At 45.2% G+C, this 27,744-nt stretch overlaps 1 protein-coding gene across 1 annotated transcript in view; it reads left to right on the forward strand.

Moving 5' to 3' along the window:
* The window catches only part of ADAMTS15 (ADAM metallopeptidase with thrombospondin type 1 motif 15), a 65,382-nt gene that overhangs the window by 19,416 nt on the left and 18,222 nt on the right, over positions 1 to 27,744 (forward strand). The window contains exons 2-5 of the mRNA XM_030221508.1: positions 5,973 to 6,105; positions 11,958 to 12,125; positions 15,885 to 16,168; positions 22,214 to 22,391. Of these exons, the coding sequence (XP_030077368.1) occupies positions 5,973 to 6,105; positions 11,958 to 12,125; positions 15,885 to 16,168; positions 22,214 to 22,391 (763 nt within the window). The remainder of the gene's footprint in view (positions 1 to 5,972; positions 6,106 to 11,957; positions 12,126 to 15,884; positions 16,169 to 22,213; positions 22,392 to 27,744) is intronic.

Here is a 27,744-nt window from a genome sequence, read left to right on the forward strand (position 1 = left end):
TGGAACATCTGCCCTGGCTGCTACCCGTAATATGGGCTCTGCCTTCCACATTCAGTGGGGGGAACATATTTTTAAATGTTATTTTCATTGCTGCTTTTGTGGATGGGTCTCTTTTTATTGATGTCAAATGTGTAGACACTTCTGTCAGGTAATCTGATTCTTCTCCTTGACCTGGACTGGCTTTCCAGGCTGCTTCATTGCTTGCTGGGTTGCCTAACACCAGCTCCGAGTTGGCATGAGGTTCTTGGTTGTAAGAGCACCATTGTTCAGGTCATTCTTCTTTGTGCATCATTCTGAATAGAAAATTACCTCATTTGAATGAGATTAGCATGCTACTTGCACTAATCCCTGCCACACTTGCTGTCCCCTGTGCTGGAGCCCTCCGAGCATTTTTGGGCCCAGTAAATGGGGGTGCTAGTCTAGCACATTTGCTTCTGAGCATCGGGGAATTAGCGCATAGTTACTTTAATGCACAACTGCTAGGGGTGTGTGGACATGGGAGGTGCCTGGGTGGGTCAGGGGCGTGTCCAGCACTTACAAAAGTTATAAAATACAGTTATGTGCATAACTAATAGTGGTTAGGTTTCAGCATTTACACCATGCAATTCATACTTAAGGGTCCTTTTAGAAAGCAGCGGTAAACCCAACGCGGGTTTACCGCACACTAGCCTGGAACTACCGCTGGTCCAATGTGGTCGCCAGCGGTAGTGCCAGCTCAGGCATGTGCCATTTCCAACGCGCTGTGAAAATTTTCTTTGTAGCGAGGTGCTAACCAGGCAGTAATTGAGCATTGCTGCACGCTGTCTGGTTACTGCTGGGTTACTGTGGGAGCCCTTACCGTCACCTCAAAGTTCTCTCCACTGCATGGCCATGCGGTAAGAGTTATCTTACCACATGGACATTTTTTTTGTGTGTGTGTGGGGGGGGGGGGGGGGGGGGGAGAGGTATTTTACCCACTGAGGTAAAAAGGGCCCTGGCACATGGGAAAAATGGCCCCTGCTGCTACCGCAGGGCCTTTTCCCTTAGCTTAGTAAAAGGATCCCTTAGTTTGTAGCTTTTTAGTCTACCTTTAAGTGATCTTTATAGAATTACCCCCTGTTACCAATTAAATTCCAATTATAGCCAATTATTGATTGTTAACATCAATTGACACAATTTAACAATTAAGTTACCTATGCAACTGGAAGCATTCTATAACCTAGGCAACACAACTTTGCACTGTGGAGAAGGTTATAGAATTAGGAGTAAATCCCTTTGTTGCCATATTGGTGCTTCCTTGCCTTCTTGGTGATTTGGGGCCCCTTTACAAAGGCACGCTAGCATTTTTAGGACCTGCTAAATGCTCGAGGCACCCATATATTCCTATGGGCATCTTTAGCATTTAGAGCATGCTAAAAACGCTAGTGCGCCTTTGTAAGCGACCCCCTTGGTGTGCTCTCCCGGTTCCTCCAGAGTGAGACTGTGTATGATTACCGACACCTTTTATATATTTATGTTCATTGCACAAGAATTTCTTCCTTATCTCTGCTTTTTTCTACTATTTTGTGGGAAAGTTTGGCTTCTGTCAGTTTTCAGGAAATGGTGATGACAGTAATTTGGAGCTCTGTCAAATGCTGTAAAAAGTGTTTTGACTTCCGTGCTCATTTTAAAGCCTAATTTCTTTGGTGCACCCCCAAGAATAATCCCATTCATGAGAGAGAGAGAGACAGAGATCTAGGTTATTGATGGAACATGTAATTGAATATAAATCTTATCCACATTCATACAAATACAACATAGTACAGTCACTATTGGGTGAATTATGCAATATAAACAAGAAAATCAGAAGACATAAAAAACCAGAATTTTAAAAAAATATTGCTATGAACAATGAAATGCAAAGGTGTGTAACAAGGCTTTACGTAGGTAATGGAAAAACAAACCTCCACAGGAAGAGGAAAATGTTTGATCATGTTTCTCTATTATTGATTGATCTTCACTGGCTCTCAATTCTAGCTTGTGTTGCTTTTAAAATTGTGTGTTTTATTTTTTAAAATTTGGTCCCTGAGCATTTTGGAACACTTTCCCCTTTGCTAGTTGCTTTTCTAGGTTTAGAGGTTGTCAACTTTTGAACTTTCCTTCCTTTAAAACTAACCCCTATAGGAAAATGCTTGAATTGTCTTTTTCTTTTCAAACATTTCAGATACGGAATAATCTATCATCACTCAAACAACTGTCTTCTTATCTGTACTTCGCAAACATTTGAAATCTTATTTGTTTCAAAAACTTTTGTCATAATCTTGATGGCTGTCTATTTGAATTTGTACATTTAAAGTGTTATTGTTGTGTTTTTTTTACTATAATATGGTAAACTCCAGGTATTAAGCAGGTCTATAAATGCTGAGATAAGATTAGATTAGATTAGGTTCAGTGATAAAACAATCAAACATGGATTTAGCACTGAAGGGCTCTCTCTGGTCCTGGTGCATTTAGAGGTGAAACAATGTTTCAGGGGTTTAACAGGAAGGGGTCTCTCTGGTGCAATTAAATTGGTGTATAGTTAGTGTTTATTTTAATTTGCTGTACCACCTTCACTGAAAATACAGGCCAAAGTGGTATACAATCAAATAAATACTAAGAAAAAATTCCAATAATATAATAACAAAGATCACATAACAATCATCATGAAAAGATAGTCACCAACTTTCATACTAAAAAATAATAAACTGTGCACATTGAATTGACAGGACAAAGCTCCCAGTGGCTGACCCAATGCCTCAAAAGCTTGTTTAAAAAAATAGCATTTTAAAATCTGTTTTAAAACTAGAAAAAGACAAACTCTCCTCAAATCCGACTAGGAAGATTGTTCCACTATAGTACTGAAGGGCTTCTCTGGTAATTTCAGCACTGAGAAGGTTTTTCTAATTCTCCGTACTTTGGGTTTGATAACAGGAGAGTCTCTCTGGTCTGGGATATGTAATTCAGATAATGGCTATTCACAGTTTCCCAGGATTGAATCGAGCTTCAAACACTTAGATTATATACATGGCGCTGAGAATTCAGCAAAGAAAAATTTCAGCGCTGAGCGCTATTCTATAAAGGATCCGTTTCAGTGAGTCTGACGTCCTGCACATACAATGTGCAGGACGTCAGAAACAGAACGAAGCCTTGCGCGGGAAGCAAGAGGACCTCGGCTGGCGGGGAATGAGGTCCCTCGCCAGCAAAGGTAGGCGACGATGGCGGGGGAGGGTTGGTGGCGGGAGGGGGGGTCGAGAGGGTCTTCGGCAGGGGGGGGCAAAGTTTGTGGTGGCGACGGGGGGGGGGGGGGGGGTCGGCAATGGCAGGGGGGTCGGCAGCGACAGGGGAGCTAAAATGTGCCCCCTCACCTGGGCTCTGGACCCCCCTCCCGCCGAAGTCTGGCTAAGCCCCTGGTGCTAATTAGCAGTTATGCACATAACTGCCCTTAGTTGGTAGTCTACACAAATATGTGTGCAACTTCAAGGGGGTGTGGACCTGGGAGGGGCATGGGAGGGTCAGGGACATCTTATAGAATACTTGCAGGTACACGACTAACTGTCTACAGTTAGGTGTGAGCATTTATATCAGTCATTTATCTAGCTTGTACCTAAAAGGGCCCTTTTACTAAGCTGTGGTAAAAGGGGTCTTGCACTAGCGACAACAGACATTTTTGCTGTGTGCCAGGGCCCCTTTTACCACAGCGGGTGGGAAAACAGCCAAAAATGAAATGGCTGTGCAGTAAGTTCGTACTTGCCATGCGGCCATTTTGGGAGGAAGCACTTACTACCACTCATTGAGGTGGTGGTGAGGGTTCCCGTACCAACCTACAGGTAACTGGGAGTGTGCAATGCTGCCCGATTACCACCGGGTAACCCCCTGCGTAAACATTTTTTTAATATCTCCACTAATGCCAGAAATGGCGTGCACTGGGGGTGGAACTACCGCCAGCACCCGTGTCTGGCCAGCGGTAGTTCTGGGCAGGGCCGTGCCTAGGGTCTCTGGTGCTCCCCCTGCAGACTATCAGTTGGCACCCCCCCCCCCCCCCGGTGTGGCATCTCTTTTCTCTCTTCTCCCTCCCTTTTTCAGCCCATTACCATAAAAGGTGAATGACAAATTTTAGAGTTTCAAAAGTATTATAACTACAAATAGACAACTTCCCTTCTCTTTTCCCTCCTCCCCCCCCATTATATTAAAAATATAGACTCAGCTGTAAATACTTCTGCATTTAACTTCAAAATGTAGATAGATAATATAAAATCAAACATAGTTCAGAAGCATACAATTATCTTGAGAACACTGATTTAAAAAAAAAAAAAAAGAAAGCTAACCGAAAATACCTTAAAATCGAAACGTATAAATCCCATAGAGGATAAAGCGAATCCCACCAAGTACAAGCAAGCCAAAAACCGATTGCGCCCACTTGCAGCCAGAAGATGGGCTCGGGCGACCATGGGGCTACCATTCTCCATCCGACCGACCCCTGCCTAGACTGAAGCTCGGAGTGCTGCTGCTGCTGTTACTCTGCAGAAGCAGAACTGGAGCCTACAGTCTCGCGCCTGCACATCGCTTGCCCGGTTGTAGCCGCTTCCTTTTCCCTGTTCCGCCAGCACACTGATGAAATGGCCGTTGATTGGATGAGCGGCGCAGTGGGCATAGAAGGGATTACGTTGAGCGAAGAGGAGGGAGGCACTCTGCTTTCTGATCTCACAGTACAGGACCCGGTCGTGGGCGGAGTTGTGAAGGTGAAATCTTACAGCTGCCGACGCGCCAACGCGGTAAGGTTTATTTTTTTTAAAATTTTTAAATACAACTGGACGGCAACGCGGTGGCCGGTGCGGCGCCCTTGAAGGCAGGCGCCCCCCTGCAGTGCTTATCCCGCTTACCGGGTTGGCACGGCCCTGGTTCTGGGTTGCTGCCCGGCAAACCCATTGTTACACAGCAAAGTTTTAGTAAAAGGGCCCCAAAGTTCGGCCCATAACTATGGACTTATGTTACTATTCTGTAAGGACAATTACACATGCAATTACTAATGTAGAATTTGCATTCATCGCACATCATCCTGGTGCCCGACTTTAGGCGAGCTATAGGGAATTAGCCCCTAAAGGGTGGATTCTATATATGGTGCCAAAAAAATCCTTGAAGAAAACATATTCTATAATCTGTGCCTAGATTTAGGTGTGATATATGGAATGCACTTAAGCAGCAATCATAGCGCCTAAATCTATGTGCTTCCATTTACACCAATGAAAACGTAGCGTAAATCCCGGCAAGTAGATTTAGGTGCAGAAGGTCATATTCTATAACTATATGCATACATTTCAGAACGCCCAAGAAACAGCCATTTCCCCACCCATAACCATGCCCCTTTTTGTCTGCACGTGTTAGAAGTTAGGCGCAGTGTATTACAAAATATGCTTGGCGAGTTGTATGCGTAAAAAGTATTGCCAATTAGTGCTCATTATTGTTGTTAAGTGTTGTTATCAATACTAATTAGCTTGTTAAACCAATTAAGTTATGTGCGCTGTTATAGAATCTGCTTGGATTTTGGCGCAGATCTCTAGGTGCGCTATATTGAATTCAGGGGTTAATGACTTCCGGAGGATGGGTGGATATATTATGCAGCCTGATGGAAGTTGCAGAATTTAGTTCCATGTGTTTTTCCTGCCAGTTTATGCACTTACCTGTGATATGTATTTTAGAAGAGCAGTATAGCAAATTCCCAATAAACATAAATAAAACTCCAGGAGAAGTACAGCATATTTAAAACACCAATACAATAAAACAAAGTACAAAATATGCAATATAAAAATACAATATAAAAGAGTCAGTATGAAGGCAACAGAACTGTAAAACTAGAATTCAGAACACAAGAGCTGGGTGGTGGGTTGTGTCTGTGGTGCATTTAGTCATCCTGGGTTCTGAGCTGGAGTTCACAGAATATATCCTTCAGCGGGATCACATTCATATTTCCACAGGATCTGTGTGGCGCCACCACCTGTGACACTCTGGGGATGGCAGACGTGGGAACAATGTGCGATCCCAAGCGCAGCTGTTCTGTCATTGAAGACGATGGACTGCCTTCTGCTTTCACCACAGCACATGAGCTTGGTAAGGGAGCATCTTATCTCATCTTTTTTCATCTTGGTGGGGGTGGGGGTGGGGAAAGAAGCTATAGGAAATGAAGAAAAAGGGTATATGTTTGGCAGGGCAAAAAATACACTGGATGAGCAAGAGATTGAGGTATAACAATGGGAAAGAGACAAAGTATAACCAGTAATCACTAACAGGAGAAGAGAAGGAATGAATTAATGGAGGTGCTGAGTTTAGGAGTCACTGTTCCCTCTAAGCCGAGCGGCAGTCCTCCAATTGTATTGCTACCAGTAGGGGGTGGTACTTCAATATTATGTTTTCAATCGCTAGGGACAGGCAGGTTCCCTGGAGTCCTGCAAAGCTTGCCTGTTCCTCACTATTGAAAATATGATAGTGAAACAGCACCCCTCATGGACAGGACTGTAGTTGGAGGACTCCTGCTCAGCTTAGAGGGAACAGTGGTAGGAATTCATTCCCCCCCCTCCAATAGCTATTGGAAAAGCTTTGAAACACTTCTCAATGAAACCCAAACTATTTGTAAATGATCATCCCTTCCCCATCACTCACCTCTGACACCTGGAACCATTCCTTTCTATCATACATAGCTTAAATCTGTGAGATAGTCGATGGGAGTGAAAGCAATGATGGTGCACAGGGTATGGAACAGGGCCGTGCCTAGGGTCTCTGGCGCCCCCCTGCAGACTATCAGTTGGCGGCACCCCCCCCCCCCCCCCCCCCGTGAAAATGATCGCTCACCACTTGCCACACTGACAGGAATTGTCAGCAATAGAAAGAAATTGCTATACATTGCAAAATAAGATAGCAGATGTAAATTCTCAAAGTGGACATATTCCAAACACTAAAATGAAAATAAAATGATTTTTTTTTCTACCTTTGTTGTCTGGTGACTTTCTTTTTCTGATCATGCTGGCCCGGTATCTGATTCTGCTGCTATCTGTCCTCTTAACTCCGTTTCCAGGGCTTCCTTTCCATTTATTTCTTTCCTTTCCTCCTTTCTTCTTCATTTCTGGTCCTCAGCTTCTGCCTATTTTCTTCATCCATGTGCAGTTTTTCTCCTCTCTTCCTTTTCCCTCATTTCATCTCCTTCATCTCTCTTCCCTCCCCTCTATGTCCAGCAATTTTTCCTCTCTCCCTGAGCCCTGCCCTCCCAATCCATGCCCATCCATGCTCCTCTGTCCCTTGCCCCCTCCATTCATCCTTTTCCAGCAATTCCCCTCTCTCCCTTCCATGACCCCCCCACCCCCGCATCCATGCTCCTCTCTCTCCCATGTCCCAGCCTGGCCCGCCCTCTTCTCCCCCCCCTTCGCATCCATGCCCCCCCCCTTCGCATCCATGCTAAGTAGTAGTAGTCGTTTCTCCCCTGCCCTCCCGCTCCCATAGTTCAACTGCGGCTGCCCACCCTCTTCTCTCCCCCCCAACATCCCTTTTCTTTTAAAATTTACCTCCGTGGCGGTTCCGGAAGCGCAGCGTCAGGGAAGGAGGCGGCGCTCCCGACGTCTAGCCTTCCCTTCACTGTGTTCCGCCTTCTTCTGACGTCATCCTTGAGAGAGGAGAAATTACCAAGTCTGTGATATAGGTCTAGGGGCTTAAAAGTTAACTGAGGGTTTGCTTAGGGTGCTTAAAACTCTTGCACTGAAAAGGAAGATCTCCAGAGGGGAAAGAACGTGGGAAGGGGGTAAATTTTCATCCACTCTTCTAGCTGGTCACTTTTGGTCTAGACAGAAGCAGCTCCTTCAGCACAAGGTTGTTGGTGCACAGTAGAGATGTGCAGCCTGAAAAGTTTTCTTTTGTGTAGTTTCCTGAAATGTTCTGTTTCATTTATTTTTTTTCTTTCATTTTGTTATCACAAGAGCAATGTTGTCAAGAGTACACACTCTTTTGGAAAAAGCATGCACTTTTCTAAAATAACGCGCACTATTCAAGAAAAGGGCACACTTTTCTGATAATGCAAGCATGCTCGATGGTTTGCACTTGCACACACTAGCACACTGTTGACAACACACAAACTGCTTGTTTTTGTTTGCCAACAATATGAAAAGATATGGGATAGGTCATTGACATTTCCTATGTCATTTCAAATGAATGCACATCCCGACTACACAGCTGTTCCCTCCCAGGAATATGAAATTCCACAGTCTCTGAGTTTAGACACAGTTTTCTCTTTTCTACATATTAACAATCATATCAAAATGAATACTGTCATGTCTTTATTCCCTTCCCATACTCTACTGTTTCTTGAGAAAGACTTGAACTAGAGATGCACACTCCAGTTCAACTGAACAAGCTGATCCAATTCTAGTTTTGTCCGTTTGCATGCATGAATTCTGATTTAATCAATGGGGCAAAACAAAGACTGGGTCAGCCTGTTCAACAGACTTTGGAGTGGAGCAGTTACTTTAGCAGGATCTGTGGATGCAGGGTAAAGATGCATTTCAAGTAAGTGCTCTCCTATCTGTGGAAGCAACTCCACAATTTCAAAAGATAGAGGGGTCGATATTCAGCTGGCAGTGCTGAGCGTTTTGTTCACTGATGCCGGTGTCATGCCCAAAAATTCAATGCTGGCCCATGCCTGGGTTTCAGCATTGAAGTTTTGTTTTTTTTGGAGCCGGTGAAACCATAGCTGATTAAGTGCGATATTCAGCACTTAACCGGCTATGACTCTTACGTGGCTCTATTTATGCAGTGATCTTGGCCAGTTAAGGAGGTCTTTTACTAAAGATTAGCTCGAGTTATCGTGTTATCTACAGCAGGGCCCATTTTATTCCTATGGGCCCTGCTGCAGATAACTCAAGCTAGTCTTTAGTAAAAGACCCCCCAAGTGCTGAATATCAGCACTCAATTGGCTAAGTGCCGACTGTACCCCAGGACCGCCCCCCCCCCCCATAGCTGGTTTTGAGTTTGGAGCTAACCAGTAGCACCAACTATTCTTTTCCATGTCTTATAGTTCAGTTTTACACAGGCAATGCAAGGCGGATTACAAAATAGAGAAATGCAATCCCAAACGGAAGGAATTAACAAAAAAAAACAAACAAACAAAAAACACAGGAAGAAAAGAAAAATATACATGCAGTCTTCATTATACAAGATATCTAAATTAACTTGCTAAAAACTATTGAAATGAAAAAAAAAATGTTTTAATAGCTTTCCATAATAATATATAAGGCATAATTTAATGAATCTCAACTGGTAAATTATTCCAAATTCTTGCATCCTGGACTACAAAAGAACATTCCCATGTCATTTTCAAATTCATTCCTTTAATTGAGGGAAAGTCAAGCAGTAGTGTTTTCGAGCTTCTCAAGTGCCTTCTATTGGATAGAAACAAAATGAGATCACCTATCTTTTCAGAATGTAACCCTTAAAAACACTAATAAGCTAAGAAAATTCCAGCTTCAACCAGTGTTGATCATTCAGAAGCGGACTAACCTCATTGAATTTACCAATTTTAAAGATCAATCTAGCAGAAGTATTTTGCAAGAGTTGAAGTCTCCTCTGCTGTTATTTGTTTATAGAACAGCACAAAGAATTGCAGTAATCTAAAAATGGCAACAAGACTCCCTGAACAATAATCCTAAAAACTTAATGGGTTTAATGAGGCTCTAATCGCCCTCTAATTCTGCAAAACTTCTAAATCAAATTATTGATTTGATATTCATAAGATAACTTAGAGTCAAGCAACCAGTTAAGTGCCACTGAATATGATCAGTTAGCCCCAAACACACAATTTGACTGGCCAGGAGCAGTTTCTGGCTGGTTAAATTGCTTTGAATATCAATCCCAGAGATATTTCGAGGGCAATTTAGTATAGTGTGCAAAAAGATAAATGCTAAAATGTCCAGGAAATGCTGAGTAGTAAGCATTATTCTATAACGGCATCTGGGCACCCAGAATAGAGCATCAGAACCAGGGGACACAAGATGAAATTAGAATGTGGTAGGTTTAAAACAAATCGGAGAAAGTTTTTCTTTACTCAGCGCGTGGTTAGACTCTGGAACTCATTGCCGGAGAAGGTAGTGAAGGCAGCTGGCCTTGCTGAGTTTAAAGGGGGTCTGAAGGAAAAGTCCATTGATCGTTATTAAATTTGGGGTTTTTGCCAGGTTCTTGGGGCCTGGATTGGCCCGCTGTCGGAGACAGAGTGCTGGGCTTGATGGACCTTTGGTCTTTTCCCAGCGTGGCAGTGCTTATGTACTTATGTACTTATTTATGAGCTAATATTTAGGTGTGTCCAATTAAAAGGACTAGCTCAATGTGCAGAGACACATAAACCATACAAACCATATCCCAGCAACTGAATAGTATTCAGCAAATGTCACCAATGCATATAAAGTTATGAAAACTTTTTAGCACACTTTAAAGTTTTTGTTGTGGATCCTCAGAAGCTTGGATAGCTGAGTGCATGCAAATTTTTCAAAAGCACATGCTGCTCTTTCGTCATTTAATCTAAGTTTTAAAGAATTATTTAAATAATAGCTACTTAGCTTTCAAGCTGTCAACCTTGGAACACCTGCCAACATGGCCTGGTTTTGATAACTTCATCAGGGTAGAGGTCCGAAATACATCGCTATAATGCCTCTTCCACCAGCGAGAAAATGGCATGCTTTTTCCACCAGCGAATGTGAAGCACACATTAATGTCTGTTGTCTGCGCCTTTAAATATAAGCTTTTCAATGTTTTTTTTTTTACTTGGAAGGTTTATATTTAAATGCAGGAAACAGGCGCCAATGTGTGCTTTCACTTTTAGGTTTGCTAGGACTCATGCACATTTGTTTCTCACTACTGGCGCTTAGGGGCTTGCACGGGCTTTTTTCTGCTTCCAAATTATATAAAAACTGGCAGACTTTAAAGAAAGAATCTTGAGAAATCCTCTCTTCAAACACTCTAGTGCCTGCTTCGAGCTGACATTATTTTTTTCAGTGGTAAGGGCAGCTTTGTTTTGTGCACTGTTCTCTGAGCATTGGGAGGGAATAGGAAATGACCTCATCCGTTTGACTACATTAGCATGCTATTTGCACTAATCTTTGGTGCACTCTTTGTTTTCCATGCTAGAAGCCTCTGAGCATTTTGTGCTCACTAATGCGGGCGCTAGTCTGATACTAATGGTCTCTAGTGCCCACGTTTGCTTCTGAGCATCTGGGCCTATGAGAATTATCAGCACTTTTATAGTATGTTTGTGTGATGATCATGATTGTTGAATTTAATTAGCAAAATATTGGGGAGGGGGGCTGCAGGCTACTTTCATATTGATGCTTTGCACCTGCTTGCATGCAGGGTGTGTGAAAACTGCCTTCTTAATTACCAATTTTCACTTAGACCTTCACAATTGAGAGAAGGAGGGAAAACTTTATAAAGCATTGGATAAACAGTGGAGACTATTAGTTATGGGAAAGCTAAGGTACAGTCAGAAATCAATTAATGTTGTTGTATTGGAGCAGTATGGAAACTGGACAAGTGGAGAGACCCAATGGTCTTTATCCACCGTCCATTTCTTAGAATATGTTTCTATAAACCCATATGGTAACCCTAGTTTTCCTTTACTCCTTTGTGACCAAGATTCTTATCTTAGCCCTTCACATGTTGGGCTAGGATTAATTTATGGGAGAATGAACTGAGAAGATTATTTTGTCTCTTGCATCCTTCTCAGTTCTCCCTCAGTATGGGAATGACACCATCATAAGAAGCCAGTCACCTTTTTAAGCAGCTTATTGCCTGCTTAGAGTTCAATGACAACTGTTAAAACTCTTGAAGATTATAGAAATCATAGGTAGGATGAGAGGAAGCATGTTGTTTATTCTACTTTGACTCTTCAGCTCATGTCCCTGTGCCCCTCACCCACTTCTTCTCACTTCCAGGTCACGTGTTTAACATGCCTCATGACAATGTGAAGGCCTGTGAAGAAGTCTTTGGGAAGCTAAGGGAGAACCACATGATGTCTCCCACCTTGATACAGATCAACCGCACAAACCCTTGGTCCAGCTGCAGTGCAGCCATCATCACTGACTTCCTGGACAGTGGGCATGGTAAGCCATTGAAGGTACAATGTGTGTTTGGGAAAAAGGTGAGCCATGGAAGTGGATTTTTGACCTTGCAGCATGGTGAAACATGGAAGAGGAGTGTAATCCTTGGGGTGTGTGAATCTCTCTAGAAGTCATTGGAGGTAAGTGATTAGGGCTCTGGGCAGTCATGTGACAGAGGGAAGAACATGCTGGCTTATTTTTTTTTTTTTTATTGAATATCTTTATTTATGCTTCAGTTAGGTTAGAATTCATCAGTGTACAGATGATGCCTGTAACAAAACAGGCATAGAAGCAATTCAATTTCCAATAAAGAAGATCAAAGTTAAATGTGGGTTTAACTACTATATATACTGACCAAAATGCTATTGCGTGGACTTGAAATATGAGAAGAGCAGAAAAGTAATCAAACAGAGTGTCCGTGCTGTGTCTGGCACTATACAGTACAGTTTAGAAGTCAGTCTTGTGTCATGAATCTATCAATTAGCATAGACTTATTATAACACAGCACTTCAGACTGCATATAGCTTTTAAAGTTGTACTTGTATTGGTCAGCCAATGTTTAAAAAAAAAAAGTTTCTATAATAGGTGACAGAAGACAGACATAGTCTGAGCACTTCCCATGCCAGTGAGTCCCAGACTGAGGAAACACCTTTCCCTGCCTGATGCTTGCACAGAAGCAGGGAGCCTTCTCTCTGTTTGGCACAGATTTGGGGGTACCAAACTTTGCATGACACCAACAGAAATAGAGGGAGTTTTTCCTTTTGCTTCACACATGCACAGCGACGTAGCCAGGGTGGGGTGGTGGAGGCGGTCCACCCCGGGTGCACGCCGCTGGAGGGGTGCAGAGAGCAGCCGCACGCCTGTCGGCTCCGCTGTTTCCCTGCTCCCTCTGCCCCGGAACAGGTTACTTCCTGTTCCGGGGCAGAGGGAGCAGGCAGCCAGTGGAGCTGAGAGCCCTGCGGCTGCTCCCAGCAGCCAAGAATGCACCCGGGGGGGGGGGGGGGGGTGTCATGCTGCACCCGGGGGGGGGGGGGGGGGGTGCATCGGTGATCCATCCCGGGTGGCAGCCGACCTAGGAACGTCACTGCACATGCACAGCCTGAGTGATTCCTCTTCCCTGATTCTGGCACAGGGTGAGGGATTTCTTTCCCCGCTGACATCTGTAGCTGGACAGATTTTTCTAAAGCTAGCCTTTTCCTGGGGGGGGGGGGGGGGGTGAGGGAGGGTGACATGGAATGTCCATATGCATTATAGATGCATTAATGTACAAGCTGCCTGTTGTGCCTATGACTCCCAGCAGTTGGCTGCATGCCACCTACAGCTGAACGATAAAGCTCCTCTGTTTTGGTGTGCCTGTTTCAGGCCTCACACTCTTCTGCCTTTTTTAAACAATTTACTTTTAGTGGATCGTGACATTGTAACTGAACCCAGATGCCATGAAGGCGGGTAGCCTCATGGGGAAACAGCATTTTCCTCCAATGGGGAGGCTGGGGGTTCCTGCATGGGTTAATGTGTGTAAGCCACCTGTCAGTAAGGAGGGTAAGGGTAGCCCCAGAGGGGGGGGGGGGGGGGGGAGTAACTAAAAAAGAAACATATGCAAAGAGGAGAACAACACAGTAAAAAATAGTAGAGGGTCTTTGTGGATGGAAGCAGTAAAAATGCCTCACAATATTTTCTGGAATGACACATAAAAAGGAAAACACCAAAAATTCACACTTTTATTTGGTGTATCCCCAAATAGCTATGTACTGGTAAAAACTTACATAAAATGGCAAAACAGCCTAGAATAACAGGTGAGAAAATATTCTTATCTCAGTACATAAGCCCTGTGTAGATTCTTGTTTTAAACTCCCCTTTGAGCCTGTTCTGGGGTCTTGATAGGACTGCTCCTCTGCATATCTCTCCCCTTCTCCCTCTCCCTCCCTCTCTCTCTAAACCCTTCACTTCAGGTACCAGACAGAGTACCTCAAACTCTCCCTGCCAAATCTTGCAAAATATCTTCACAGGAGGAATTCTCCTCCTCACAGTTTATGAACCAGCACTTCAAATAAGCCCTGAGGCTATCAGCGCTTCTGGACTCTCAGTAGAAAAATTCAGAAATCACTTCACAAGAAATATCTCAAAGGTTGGGATCTGAAATCAGGGAAAAATGTCTTCCCCCCATAGGTTAAAAAAAAAAAAAATATATATAATATATATATATATATATATATATATATATATATATATACTCTTTGTATTTTTTCTAGCAAAAAAGGTGCCGGCACTCAAATGCCAGGTCACAGAATCTACGACAAGGCAGAATTGTTGTGTAGAGTCTGAGCTCTGTCATTAAAATTTGGGGTCCATGGGTCAATTTTAGCAGACAATGGAAAAGGTGCCGGTACTCAGTACCCCCAAGTACCCCCTCAAAAAAAGCTCTGTATATACTGCTTCACAGAATCACTCCTGTCTAAGTGCTTGGGATGTACCATGGACACTTGATCTCTCATAACAGAACTCAGAGGCTGACATGAGATGCTCCTGGTGGGTTCCATTCACCCGAGGGCATCAGAGAATTCCTCTGGAAACTGGGCTCTGACAGAACACCTGGACTAAGTCCTCTTAGTCCTTGCTATTCTCCTAAACTCTTTTTTCACCTGACTTCTCTCTAAAATACATCATGGGTCTACCAGACTCAGTGGCATAGCTGTGTGTGTGTGTGTGTGTGTGGGGGGGGGGGGGGGGGGTTGGGAGCCTAGGCCCACAATTTTGGACTCGGGCCTCCTCCAAACCTGCAGCACTCCTTTAAATGGCTGCTGGGGATACTGAAACCCCGCCAGTCACAGAAATGCAGTGCCTGAGTTGCTACCCTCCTCCTTACGCTGCTTCTGTAATGCAGAAGTCTGCGGTGTGCCTCCTGCCGCTGATGCCGGGACTTCTCACTCTAGAACTGAGTCCTGAAGTTGGTGGCTGGAGGCATGCTACCACCATCTGTATTACAGAAGCAGCGCAAGGAGGAGAGGAGTGGCTTGGGCACTGCATTTCTTTGGCTGGCAGGGCTTTGGCATCCTTGCCGGCAAAGGTATGTTTAATGCGTGGGGGGGGGGGGGGGGGGGAGGAGAAATATATTGCTCTCTGTCCACCCTGGCCCCTCCTCAGAATTGGAGAGCAGGCTATGCCCCTGACCAACCTCCTTCTTCACCTGTTACATCTAGAGATTCTCCTCTGCAAGACACCTGCTGAAAACCCCCAAACCTAGCCAAGCAGGATCTTAAGTATTTCCCTCCAAAACACTGCTCATCCCTATTTGATATACTCAGGGCTTTTTTTGAGGGGGTACTTGGGGGTACTGAGTACCGGCACCTTTTCCATTGTCTGCAAAAATTGACCCATGGACCCCAAGTTTTAATGAAAGAGTTCAGGCTCTGCACACCAATTCTGCCTTGTCATAGATTCTGTGACTGGTTGCAGGGGGCCTGGCTATTGTGGGGTGGGTCCCGCAGATCTCCCATATGGGGATGTCCTGTAGGCTATAATCTGCAAATATCTTACAACAACTTTATAAAAGACCTATGTGTGACTTATTGTAAGTCACTGTGGGGGATTATTTACTAGTGGCTAAAAAACATTAATGCTGTTATAGCAATTACGTAGTATAAGCATGAACTAGAAAAGAATTGGTATTCCATTACAAATATATGGTACTGTAGATTTGTACAGTGTGATATACCACTATTTACAGTAGATTTTGTTCTGTTTCTTTATTCAATATGCCTACAGGGGATTGCCTCTTGGATCAGCCAATCAAACCAATCACCTTACCAGAGCACTTGCCAGGCACCACTTACAGCTTGAACCGTCAATGTGAACTGGCCTTTGGCATCGGCTCCAAACCCTGCCCCTACATGCAATATTGCACCAAGCTCTGGTGTACAGGCAAGGCCCGGGGCCAATTAGTATGCCAGACCCGCCACTTTCCCTGGGCTGATGGCACCAACTGTGGTGAAGGCAAGTTCTGCATGAAGGGACTGTGCATGGAGAGCAATTACATCAGTAAGTACGGGGTGAGTACCTTACTTCCAAAGCAATGCCACTGTCATACCCCTTGCCATATACATCCATAGCAGATATACCCAGTCCTGGGCAGGCAGAGACCATGAACAGATATGATGATTCTATTGGGTAGTTGATTTCTCTGTTTGCGTAAGAAAAGGCAGATACTGTATCACATACCCATGTTGTTACATGATGCCAATTTAATGTAATTTTATTGCATGGAAAACATCAAGTTTCATATACATAAAAGAGCAGTTACATAGCCACAGGTGGGCCTGTGTGGGCCAGAGCTCACTCAATGTAGGCTCAGACCAAACCAAAATTTCATCTCCCTTAGTGTATCTGGCGGGGATCTCCAGGCCCTGCCAGCCGCAGACCTCTTCCCTGCTAAATGAGCTCGGCCGCTCTAGCATTGTCCTCAAGTCACTGCTGCTAGACGCAGGCCCCTCCACTGTGTGCATACTCAGTTTTCACACATTTGCGAAACTGAGCATACGCGGAAGCTGGCGGCCAAGAAGTAAGCTTGTTTGGCGGGGAGGAGGTCTTCTTCTGGTGGGGCTTGGGGATTCCCACCAGCACGGGTATTTCATTTACTTTGGGGAGGGGGGGAAATGAAATTTTTAGTCTGTTCACTTTGATCTCAGGCCTGCCATAAATCAGCTGTCTGGGTATGCTAGTGATAAAGAGGGGAATTCAGTAAATGACATCCAAAGTTAAGAGCCAGGAAGATCTACGCTAGATTGGTATTCTGTAAAGGGCAGTCTGTGCAGAGCAACTTTTACAGAATACTAGCTTAGCGTGGATCTCCTGTCTATTTTATTTATTTATTTGTTACATTTATATCCTACATTTTCCCACCTATTTGCAGGCTCAATGTGGCTTACAAAGTACCGTGAAGCTGTTTGCTATTTCGGTTGATAACAAAAACAAGATTGTGTTGTGGTCAAATGAGGTAGAAGTGAATCAGGCGTCGTGGGTCGAGGGGAAAGAGGATAGTAAATTGTCCAGTATGATCACTGATTATGTTGTGTTGCTGGGTGTGGGGATTTATGTTGGATCGGTGGGATAAGCTTTTTTGAAGAGGTGGGTTTTTAGTGATTTCCTGAAGTTTAGGTGGTCATTGTATTGTTTTCATTGCATTTGGGAGTCCATTCCATAGTTGTACGCTTATGTAGGAGAAGCTAGATGCATAAGTTGTTTTGTATTTTAGACTTTTGCAGTTTGGGTAGTGTAGGTTTAGGTATGATCGTGCTGATCCGAGTCTGTTTCTAGTCGGTAGATCTATGAGGTCTGTCATGTATCCCGGGACCACGCCGTAAATGATTTTGTGGACCAATGTGCAGATTTTGAAGATGATCCGTTCTTTGATTCGGAGCCGATGCAGCCTTTCTCGAAGGGGTTTAGCGCTTTTGAGTTGTGTCTTACCATATATCAGTCTGGTTGCTGTGTTTTGGGTGGTCTGGAGTTTTTTTGTGAGTTGTTCTTTACATCCCGCATAGATTCCGTTGCAATAATCTGCATGGCTTAGGACCATTGATTGTATTAGTATAGTCTAACTTTGGGCGCAAGCACTTATGTCTGATAAAACCTGAATGCTGGTGCACAAATAATGGTGCGCAAATAATGGGCATGTAAATGATACTATTCTATAACATTGTGCCTAAGTTCTGGGAGTGCTACCCATGTCCTTCTTAGGGTCATGCCCCCTTTTCAGTTATGCCCCATAAAATTGAGGCACATGTGTTATAGAATAAGGCACAGAGCAGATCTGAGCATAACTCCAAATAAGTGCCAATTAACACCAATTACTGATTGTCAACAGCTGACTAACTAATTAAGGTTTGCAGGTGGATCTGGGATCTGGACCCAAATTCGTGTGCTCAACTTTGGATGACCTATATAGAATCCAGGGGAAAGATACTATACTGAGAGCAATTTTAAAAGGCATCTAGCCAGCTACCTAAAGAGTTAACCAGCTAGATCACGTGGGACAAAAACAACACTAGGTAGCTAGATTTAGCTGCTTTGAAAGTACCTACATAAAATAATTGTAAACCACTTTGCACCACAGAAGGGCAGTATATCAAATCCCATTACCATTCCATTAGGCTTCTGTAGTGCCGTAATTTGGTTGGGGGAGTAAACTATGCATCTGAATTTTTCAAGAACTACCCATATCTTCATCAGTTGAAATAACCTGAGCAAAATACTTGAGATGTAGCATTGACATGTTTTGACAACAGTGGAACACCATGCTATGTATGCTGGCTATTCAGAATTCATTCATTCATATATTTTTATACTGCTTATACCTAAGTGTTTTACAGTTTCATTTTACAGGTACTGGGTCTGTCCCTAGTGGGCTCACAATCTAAGTAGTACATTGTACTGCTGTTGTACTTGGGGCAACAGAAGGTTAAGTGACTTGTCCAGGGTCACACGGAGCTGCAGAGGGAATTGAACCTGGTTCCTCAGGATCTCAACCCACTGCCATCCATCAGGAGGAATTGAACTCAATTCCTCAGGTCCACAACCTACTACACTAACCATTAGGCCACTCCTCCTTTGTAATAATAGATGCTGAGCTGGAAGCAGGTAAAGGGGAGGGCCAGTGGGAGGATTATGGGTAGGAGGTTGCTTGGAAGCCAGAGTCAGTTTATTTTAACAAGATTGGGGAAGAGGTAAGAAGGGAGCCCTGGGATGCAGGACCAGATTAAATGTCAGGACGGGGGCATTGAGAAGCAGGCTCCCTATTCTCAACCAAACTTTTTTTTCAAACGATGTGCACCTGAAATGATACAAACCATGGAGGGAGTAATTTTACAAGAAGGTGTCCAGTCTGTCAAGGCATGTAGAGGCAAACTTTGTTGCAGGCAAGAAAAAGAGCAGAGGAGAGGAATCCATGAAGGTCCAAAATAATATTTATTGTGGTAGCAACAACACAGAGGGGGTATGAAACAAATTGCCTGACTTGGCCAAGTTTCGCCCTTTCCTGGGCTGCCTCAGGGGCAAACTTTGTGCCTATTTTACATAGGTGATGTGTATCTTTATAAGGGGATGATGCACAAAGCCAGGCGCTAAAGCCCACAATGCAAAACCCATATGAAGCACATAAACTACAGGCTTCAAAACGGCCTCTTTCCCAAGGAGAAAGGAAACATCCTACTTCCCCCACTGCCAAAAGATGCGAAAAAAAGCACAACTGACCTAACTATCGCCCAGTAGCATCTATCCCACTCATGACTAAACTCATCGAGGGCATAGTGACGAAACAACTCTCTGAGTACCTAACCGAACATTCAATTCTGCACGAATCGCAGTCAGGATTTCGGACAAATCACAGTACCGAAACGGTACTAGTGTCGGCAACGAACGCCTTCAAACAAGCGATTGCAACCGGCAACAACATACTCCTCTTACAATTCGACATGTCCAGCGCCTTCGACATGGTCAACCATGAAATACTATTACACATACTAGAATACTTCAGAGTAGGAGGCACAGTTCTCAAATGGTTCAAAGGATTCCTGACCACAAGATCATACCAAGTCACAATCAACGTGGACACATCATCCCCATGGACACCTGAATGCGGAGTTCCCCAAGGATCCCCCCTATCACCAACTCTCTTCAACTTAATGATGATACCACTAGCCAAACTCCTAGCTAATCAAAACCTCAATCCCTATATATATGCAGATGATGTCACGATCTACATCCCAGTCAAGCAGGATCTAAACGAAATCACCAACGAGATCAATCAAAGCCTCTAAACCATGCACTCCTGGGCTAATGCGTTCAAACTGAAACTCAACGCAGAGAAAACACAATGTCTAGTACTAACCTCACAACACAACAAAAACACCTACTCCAAAATAATCACACCATACTGTTCTCTTCCCATCGCGCAAAACCTAAAAATTCTTGGAGTGACTATCGACCGAAACCTCACTCTTGATACTCATGTGAAGAATACAACGAAGAGAATGTTCCAATCAATGTGGAAACTCAAAAGAGTAAAACCTTTCTTCCCGAGACATATCTTCCGCACCCTGGTACAGTCAATGGTAATAAGTCACCTAGACTACTGTAATGCACTATACGCCGGCTGCAAAGAACAAACTATTAAAAAACTCCAAACAGCCCAGAATACTGCCGCCAGACTCATATTAGGAAAAAATAAATATGAAAGTGCTAAACCCTTAAGAGAGAAACTCCATTGGCTCCCACTCAAAGAACGTGTTGAGTTCAAGATCTGCACGATAGTACACAAAATTATACACGCAGACGCCCCAATCTACATGCTAAATCTTGTGGACCTGCCTCCCAGAAACGCTGTAAGATCATCCCGCAAATATCTCAATCTGCACTTCCCCAGCTGCAAAGGACTGAAATACAAACTGACACACGCCACCACCTTCTCCTACTTGAGCACGCAGCTGTGGAATGATCTACCTACAGACTTGAAAGCTATTGACGAATTAACCAACTTCTGCAAATCTCTGAAAACTCATCTCTTCCAAAAGGCCTACAAGGAAAATACATAGCCTACAAACTACTTCAACAAATCACACAATTACCACAGCTCACCTCTAACTTACCTCACACTTCCCGTCTATCCTCCCCTACCCAATCTTTAAACAGCAAGAACTGTACCTGTCATCATGAAACGACTATGCTTATCTTCTCTTACCAACATTCAGACTATAAGAAATGTACCTGTTAACACGAAATGATTATGTCATAACCACACTCTGTAAGCCACTTTGAGCCTACAAATAGGTGGGAAAAGGTGGGATACAAATGCAATAAATAAATAGTGCAACAGCAGTGCAAAAAAACAGGTGAGTAAGCTCAAAAGAAATGATATGCAAATAATATGCATTGTTAATTTGCACTAACAAGCCAAAAGCAATGGGGAGGAATGTGTCTTGCACATGAGCAAACAGGATTTGTGGCAAGTGTAGCTCTTGTGCGCATGTCCTGACAAAACTGGAAGTGCAAGCCCACATTGATGCTGTTCTTCTGCGCTTTTAAATATGAGCCTTTCAAAAATAGTTTGTACTTAAAATTTTTGAAAGGCTCGTATTTAAGCGCAGAAACACAGGTGTCAATGTGTGCTTTCACTTTCAGTTTTGTTTGGACTCGCATGCATCTTTATTTTTCACTATCAGCATTTAAAGTTGAATGGGCTTCCTTCCATTTGTAAAGAAAGCAAACCCCACAGTTTAGTGTGAGAAATGGACGGGAAATCTTTTTCTGAAACCTTTTGCGCAGTCCCTGACATGTCGATAAATTTCAGTTTTATGGGCCATTTTTGCTTTCTGTGCATTGCAGCCCTTTCGTTTGTGCATTGGGAAGGAATACTTACAAAACTTGATGGACCCTTGGTCTTTTCCCAGTGTGGCATTACTTATGTACTTATCCATTATATACAATTTGCAGCCATCTTTAACACGCACGTTAATACTGGCGCTCGAGCCCTCTGAGCATTCGGCGCCGTACAATATGTGCATAAACCCGGCATTAACCGCATGTTAACGCTGGCAGTAGTTCTGAGCATCAACCCATACAATTGCTTCCTAAAATGCTCCTGAATAGCGTTACATCAGCTCTGCATACATATGAGTCTATTACTGAATATACAGTGCTATTTTATACAAAAGAAAAATGTATAAACATATCCCCATAATCACATGTTATGTGGTTATGTTTCATATACAAAAAGGAGGAGTGGCCTAGTGGTTAGAGCACCCGTCTTGACATCCAGAGGTGGCCGGTTGAAATCCCACTACTGCTCCTTGGGCAAGTCACTTAACCCTCTCTTGCCTCAGGTTCAAGATTAGATTGTGAGACCTTCAGGGACAGAGCACTACCCGGTATACCTGAATGTAACTCACTTTGAGCTACTACTGAAAAGGTGTGAGCAAAATAAATGACTTGAAAATACTTTTGATATTTCCTAGTGAACGTCCATCTCTAATATCTGCTGTATTTGGATGGACTTTTTCTGCATTGCTGATATAGTATTTTAATGACCCATCTTCTCTCAGGTGGATGGTTCTTGGGGTCGATGGTCTCCCTATGGACAGTGCTCACGTACCTGTGGAGGGGGAGTCCAGCTGGCAAAGCGGGAGTGCAACAATCCAGCACCAGCCAATGGGGGCAAGTTTTGTGAGGGCTTGCGTGTGAAGTACCGCTCATGTGGACTGGATCCGTGTGCTAATTCAGGTGAGTCATATGAGGAGACAGAACAAAGAGGACCTATAAACTAGGTTTGCGAAGATTGCATCTGGTGAATAGGAGAGTGTTTAATATATAAGCCAGGGGTTCTCAAGCCAGTCCTCAGGACATACCCAGCCAGTCAGGTTTTCAGGATATCCATAATGAATATGTATGAGATAGATTTGCAAGCACTTCCTCCATTGCATGCTAATACATCTCATGTGTATTCATTGTAGGTGTCCTGAAAGCCTGACTGGGCAGATGATCCTGTGGATTTCATCAAAAATCACTGGTCTAGATGGGTCTGATGGTCTTATGTGCTTTCATATTTCAGTTATTCATTCAAGGCAGGGGCTTTCAACCTAGTCTTTGGGACACACTTAGCCAGTCAGGTTTTCAGGATACCAAAAATAAATATGCATGAGATAAATTTGCACGTGCATGTAAGCGATTCCCTTACATGGTCTGTAGCCCCGCCCAGCGCATCCCAGGATGCAATGGGCGATGCTGGGCGCCGCCATTTTGCATCGGCGTCGACTGGAAGAGGAGGGAGGCAGGCATGCTGCGTCCCTCCTCCAACGAAAGGTAGGGGGCCTGGAGGGGGCCAAGAGGGGGTGTTGTCACCACAGACCACCAGGTATTCGAAGTAGAACGCTGGGGGGGAGGAGTTGGGTGGGCTGGAGGTCTACTGGATCTCCAGCCCCCAACCCCCCAGTCGATGGATGGGAGGGTGGGAGAACCTTTGGCCGGAGACGGCCACTCAACTGTTTCTGGGGGCTTGGGGGTCTGGAGACCCACTGGACCTCCAGCCCCCCCCCGTCGCTGGGTGGGAGGGTGGGAGAGCCTTTGGCCGGAGGCGGCCACCTCAATTTCTGGGGGTTTGGGGGGGCTGGAGCCCCACCGGATCTCCAGCCTTCCCTGAACATGGAGGGGTGGGATCGTCGGGGGGACCGGAGGTCCACCGGACCTCCAGCCCCCCCCCCCATCGCTGGGTGGGAGGGTGGGAGAGGGTTTGGCCACGACATTTTCTGGGGGTTTGGGGGGGGGGGCTGGAGACACACCGGAGCTCCAGCCCTCGTTGTTCGGGCCTCGGCAGGCTGTTTGACAAGTTTGGGCTTTTGACAGCCCAGACCTGTCAAACAAGTGCGGGAGGATTGTGCTGAGCGCATGCTCAGGCTCAATTCTCCCGCACTCAAACATGATAATCAAAGATAGTAGCGCTGCTTAGATTTGCATGCATTATCTTTGATCATCGATTCAGAAAAGTCCTGCGCTGTCCTGGTGCTATTTTTAGGGCGCTGTTTGGAACAGCGCGGGGCTTTTGATCATGAGGGCCTATGTGTGGTTACTTTATACAATATTTAATAACCTTTCCTGCTTATTTTCGAAAGAGAAGGGCGCCCATCTTCTGACACAAATTGGGAGATGGGTGCCCTTCTCTCAGGTGCAGCCAAATGTGCATAATCGAACGTTGATTTTGGCCACCCTCAACTGCAGTCCATCGCAGGAGCAGCGAAAGTTTAAGGGGGCATGTCGGAGGCGTAGCAAAGGTGGGACAGGGGCGTGGTTAACACATGGGTGCCATGGCCAATAATGGAAAAATGAAGGCCGGCCCCGACGAGCATTTGGCCGACTTTACTTGGTCCATTTATTTTCAGGACCAAGCCTCAAAAAGATGCCCAAACTGACCAGATGATCACTGGAGGGAATCGGGATGACCTCCCCATACTCCCCCAGTGGTTACCATCCCCCTACCTCCCCCCCCCCCAAAAAATTTTTAAACATTTTTTGCCAGCCTCTATGCAAGCCTGAAATGTCATACTCAACTCCATGATAGCAGTATGCAGGTCCCTGGAGCAGTTTTGGTGGGTGCAGTGCACTTTAGGTAGGCGGACCCAGGCCATCCCCCCCTACCTGTTACACTTGTGGTGGTAAATGGGAGCCCTCCAAAACCTACTCGAAACCCACTGTATCCACATGTAGGTGCCCCCTTTACCCATAAGGGCTATGGTAGTGGTGAGCAGTTGTGGGGAGTGGGTTTTGGGGGGGATTTGGTGGTCTCAGCACCCAAGGGAAGGGAGCTATGTACCTTGGAGCAATTAATGAAGTCCTCTGCTGTGCCCCCTAGGGTGCCCGGTTGGTGGCCTGGCATGTGAGGGGGACCAGTGCACTACAAATGCTGGCTCCTCCCACGACCAAATGGCTTGGATTTGGCCGGATTTGAGATGGACGGCTTTGGTTTCCATTATCGGCGAAAACCGATGCTGGCCATCTCTAAGTCTGGTGATCTGAACATTTAGGTCGACCATCTCTAGGGTTGACCTAAATGTTGAGATTTGGGCGTCCCCGACTGTATTATCGAAATAAAAGATGGCCGCCCATCTTTTTCAATAATACGGTTGGCTCCGCCCCTTCCCGGGGCTGTCCCCGGAGATGGCCGTCCTTAGAGATGGGCACCCCCGTTCGATTATGCCCCTCCACGTCTTTCTGGCTGCTTAATGGCAGCCACTGTTTAGATCAGTGATTCCCAAGTCTGTCCTGGGGGAATCCCAGCTAGTCACAATGAATATTCATGAGAGCAATTTGCATACACTGTCTCCTTGGTATGCAAATCTATCTCATACATATTCATTGTGGACATCCTGAAAACCTCAATGGCTAGGGTTCCCACAGGACAGGCCTGGAAACTCCTGATTTAAATATTTAGGAGTTGATATTAAAAAAAATTTAACCAGCCAGTTAAATCGCTTTTTCGAAGCTAACCGCTCATTTTCAGTGGCACTTAATCAGTCAGTGCTGCTGAAAATGACAGGTTAGCACCTAGCGCAAAACCAGCTATCTTTGGCCGGTTAAGTACCAATATTTAGCTCTTAACTGGCCAAGGTCACCGCATAAGGAGGAATGCAAAAAAGTCAGTCCTATCTTTATGTGGTGCCCCATAGCTGAATATCACACCTAACCAGCTATGGTTTAGCTGGCTCTGCAAACCTGGAGATTCAGTGCCAGAGCCCAGTCATAGCCTGGCACTGAATTTCTGGGCATGATGCTGGGAGGTAAAACACCGAGGGCCAGGTGCACTAAACCTTAACGACCCTCTAACAACCCTTTAACGAAGGAAATTCCTAACCGTTGCATGCATTAAAGGCCTTTTCCAACGAAGCAAGCAGCTAACGAAAACGGAAAACAAAAGAGTAACTACCATTGTAATGTGAGCGATTCGGGATGCACTAACAATACCGACGATCACACCGAATCATTTACTGCGACATATTAAACGTATGGTCAGAGCAGTCATAAAGGCCTGAGCTGTCATCTCCCTGCTGCCCCCTGCACCATAAAAATCAAAGCTGGCATGTTTAAACAGAAAAGTGAGATAAAAAAAATAAAAACACCACAAACACTGGCTCCCCGCTTTCCCCTGCATAAAATATAAAAGCTTTACAAACATCAAAAAAGGATTGGGAGGAGGCAAAGGCGCCCATCAGGAGCGTCCTGTATGGACGGCCTTGCCCCCCCCCCCCCGAGATCGCTGCTGTTCCCCGCTTCTGCCCTTTATTAAATTAAAAACTGAAAATAAAAATCTAAACTTTTGCAGCGCCGGGCCCCCCTCCCTTCCTGTCTCGATCTTCTTCTTTTCCCAACACTGCTCCGCCTCCCGATATCCTCCGCCCCTTGCCCCGCCCCCTGAGTTCGTCGCCGCCGTTCCCCCCCTCCGCTTTACCGGCCGTGCAGCGCTTCTCACCTGTGTGTGAAGGCGCTGCACGGGATGAAACAATGGATCGTCGATCGCTTCTGCCTCCACCGACGTCTATCTCCTTCTTCCTGTGCCCGCCCTCCTCTGACGTAAGTTTCCTACGTAGGTAACTTACGTCATAGGAGGGCGGGCACAGGAAGAAGGAGAGAGACGTTGGTGGAGGCAGAAGCGATCGACGATCCGTTGTTTCATCCTGTGCAGCACCTTCACACACAGGTGAGAGGCACTGCATGGCCGTAAAGGCGGAGGGGGGGGTCCGTTGGAGGGGGGGAACGGCGGCAACGAACTCAGGGGGGCAGGGCAAGGGGTGGAGGATGGCGGGAGGCGGAGCAGAGTTGGGAAAAGAAGAAGATCGAGACAGGAAGGGAGGGGGGCCCGGCGCTGCAAAAGTTTAGATTTTTATTTTCAGTTTTTAATTTATAAAGGGTGGAAGCGGGGAACAGCGGCGATCTTGGGGGGGGGGTTCTCCCCACCTCCCTCCCTCCCTCCGAGTTCCAGGGCCATCCCCCCTTCCCTCCCTTTGAGTTCCAGGTTCATCCCCTTCCTCCCTTCCTCCGAGTTCCAGGTTTGTCCCCTCCCTCTTTCCTCTGAGTTCCAGGTTCGTCCCCTCCCTCCCTCCGAGTTCCAGGTTCTCCCTCCCTCCCTCGCTCCCTCCCTCCGAGTTTCAGGGTCCCCCCTCTCTCCCTCCGAGTTTCAGCCTCCCTCCCAGTTCCAGGGTTCCCCCCTCCCTCCCTCCCTCCCTCCCAGTTCCAGGGTCATCCTCCCTCCCTCCCTCCCTTCCAGTTCCAGGCCCCCTCCCTACGAAGTTTAAAAGTCATCTTGACTTACCTCGTTGGGGTTACGGCGGACACCAGCAGCAGTAAAAGGCATGCAGGCTCGGCCCTTTTCTCTCTGTCAGCTGTGGTCCCGCCCTAATTTCCTGTTTCCACAAGGGAGGGAGGAAGGGAGGGACGACGACATCCTCATGTTTGACATTCCGTTGCTTTGCCTGGCAACTATGCTGCGTCCCCTTCCCTCTCAGTGTTCAGCCGTCGACGTCATAACGTGATGACGCGAGGGCGGGACAGTGAGAGAGCTGGTTACAGGCAGCACAAACCCCACGAACTGCATGGACACTATGAACCCTTCAGTGCCATGGGAGTCAGCTTCAGAACGTTGGAGGTGGAAATTATTATATAGGATTTGTGACATTTATATCCCACATTATCCCAAACAATTTTGAGTTCAATGTGGCTTACAATAAACAAAATAGGATACACTACAATGAATAATGCATAAGAAAGTAATTTGTTGTAAGAATCCAATTTTACAGTACAATATCATAAACATACTGGGATAGCTATGGATGTTTACCATTTGGAAAATCTATTATGAATGAGAAATTGTACATGAAGCAAAGAGAAAGTTAATGGTAAATAGAGTATAGTAATAACCAATTCAGGTAATAATTAATTGTTTGAGATATGGTTCTTTGTGAGGGTTTGTTTGAATAGGAACGATTTGAGGATTTTGCAGAATCTAGTATATTCTCGTGTATTTCTTATTTTGGGTGGTATGGAGTTCCAACATTTGGTTCCTACGTAACTGAAGTCTGTAGAGTGGACA

Source organism: Microcaecilia unicolor, chromosome 12 (genome assembly GCF_901765095.1).
Source record: "Microcaecilia unicolor chromosome 12, aMicUni1.1, whole genome shotgun sequence".
NCBI lineage: Eukaryota > Metazoa > Chordata > Amphibia > Gymnophiona > Siphonopidae > Microcaecilia > Microcaecilia unicolor.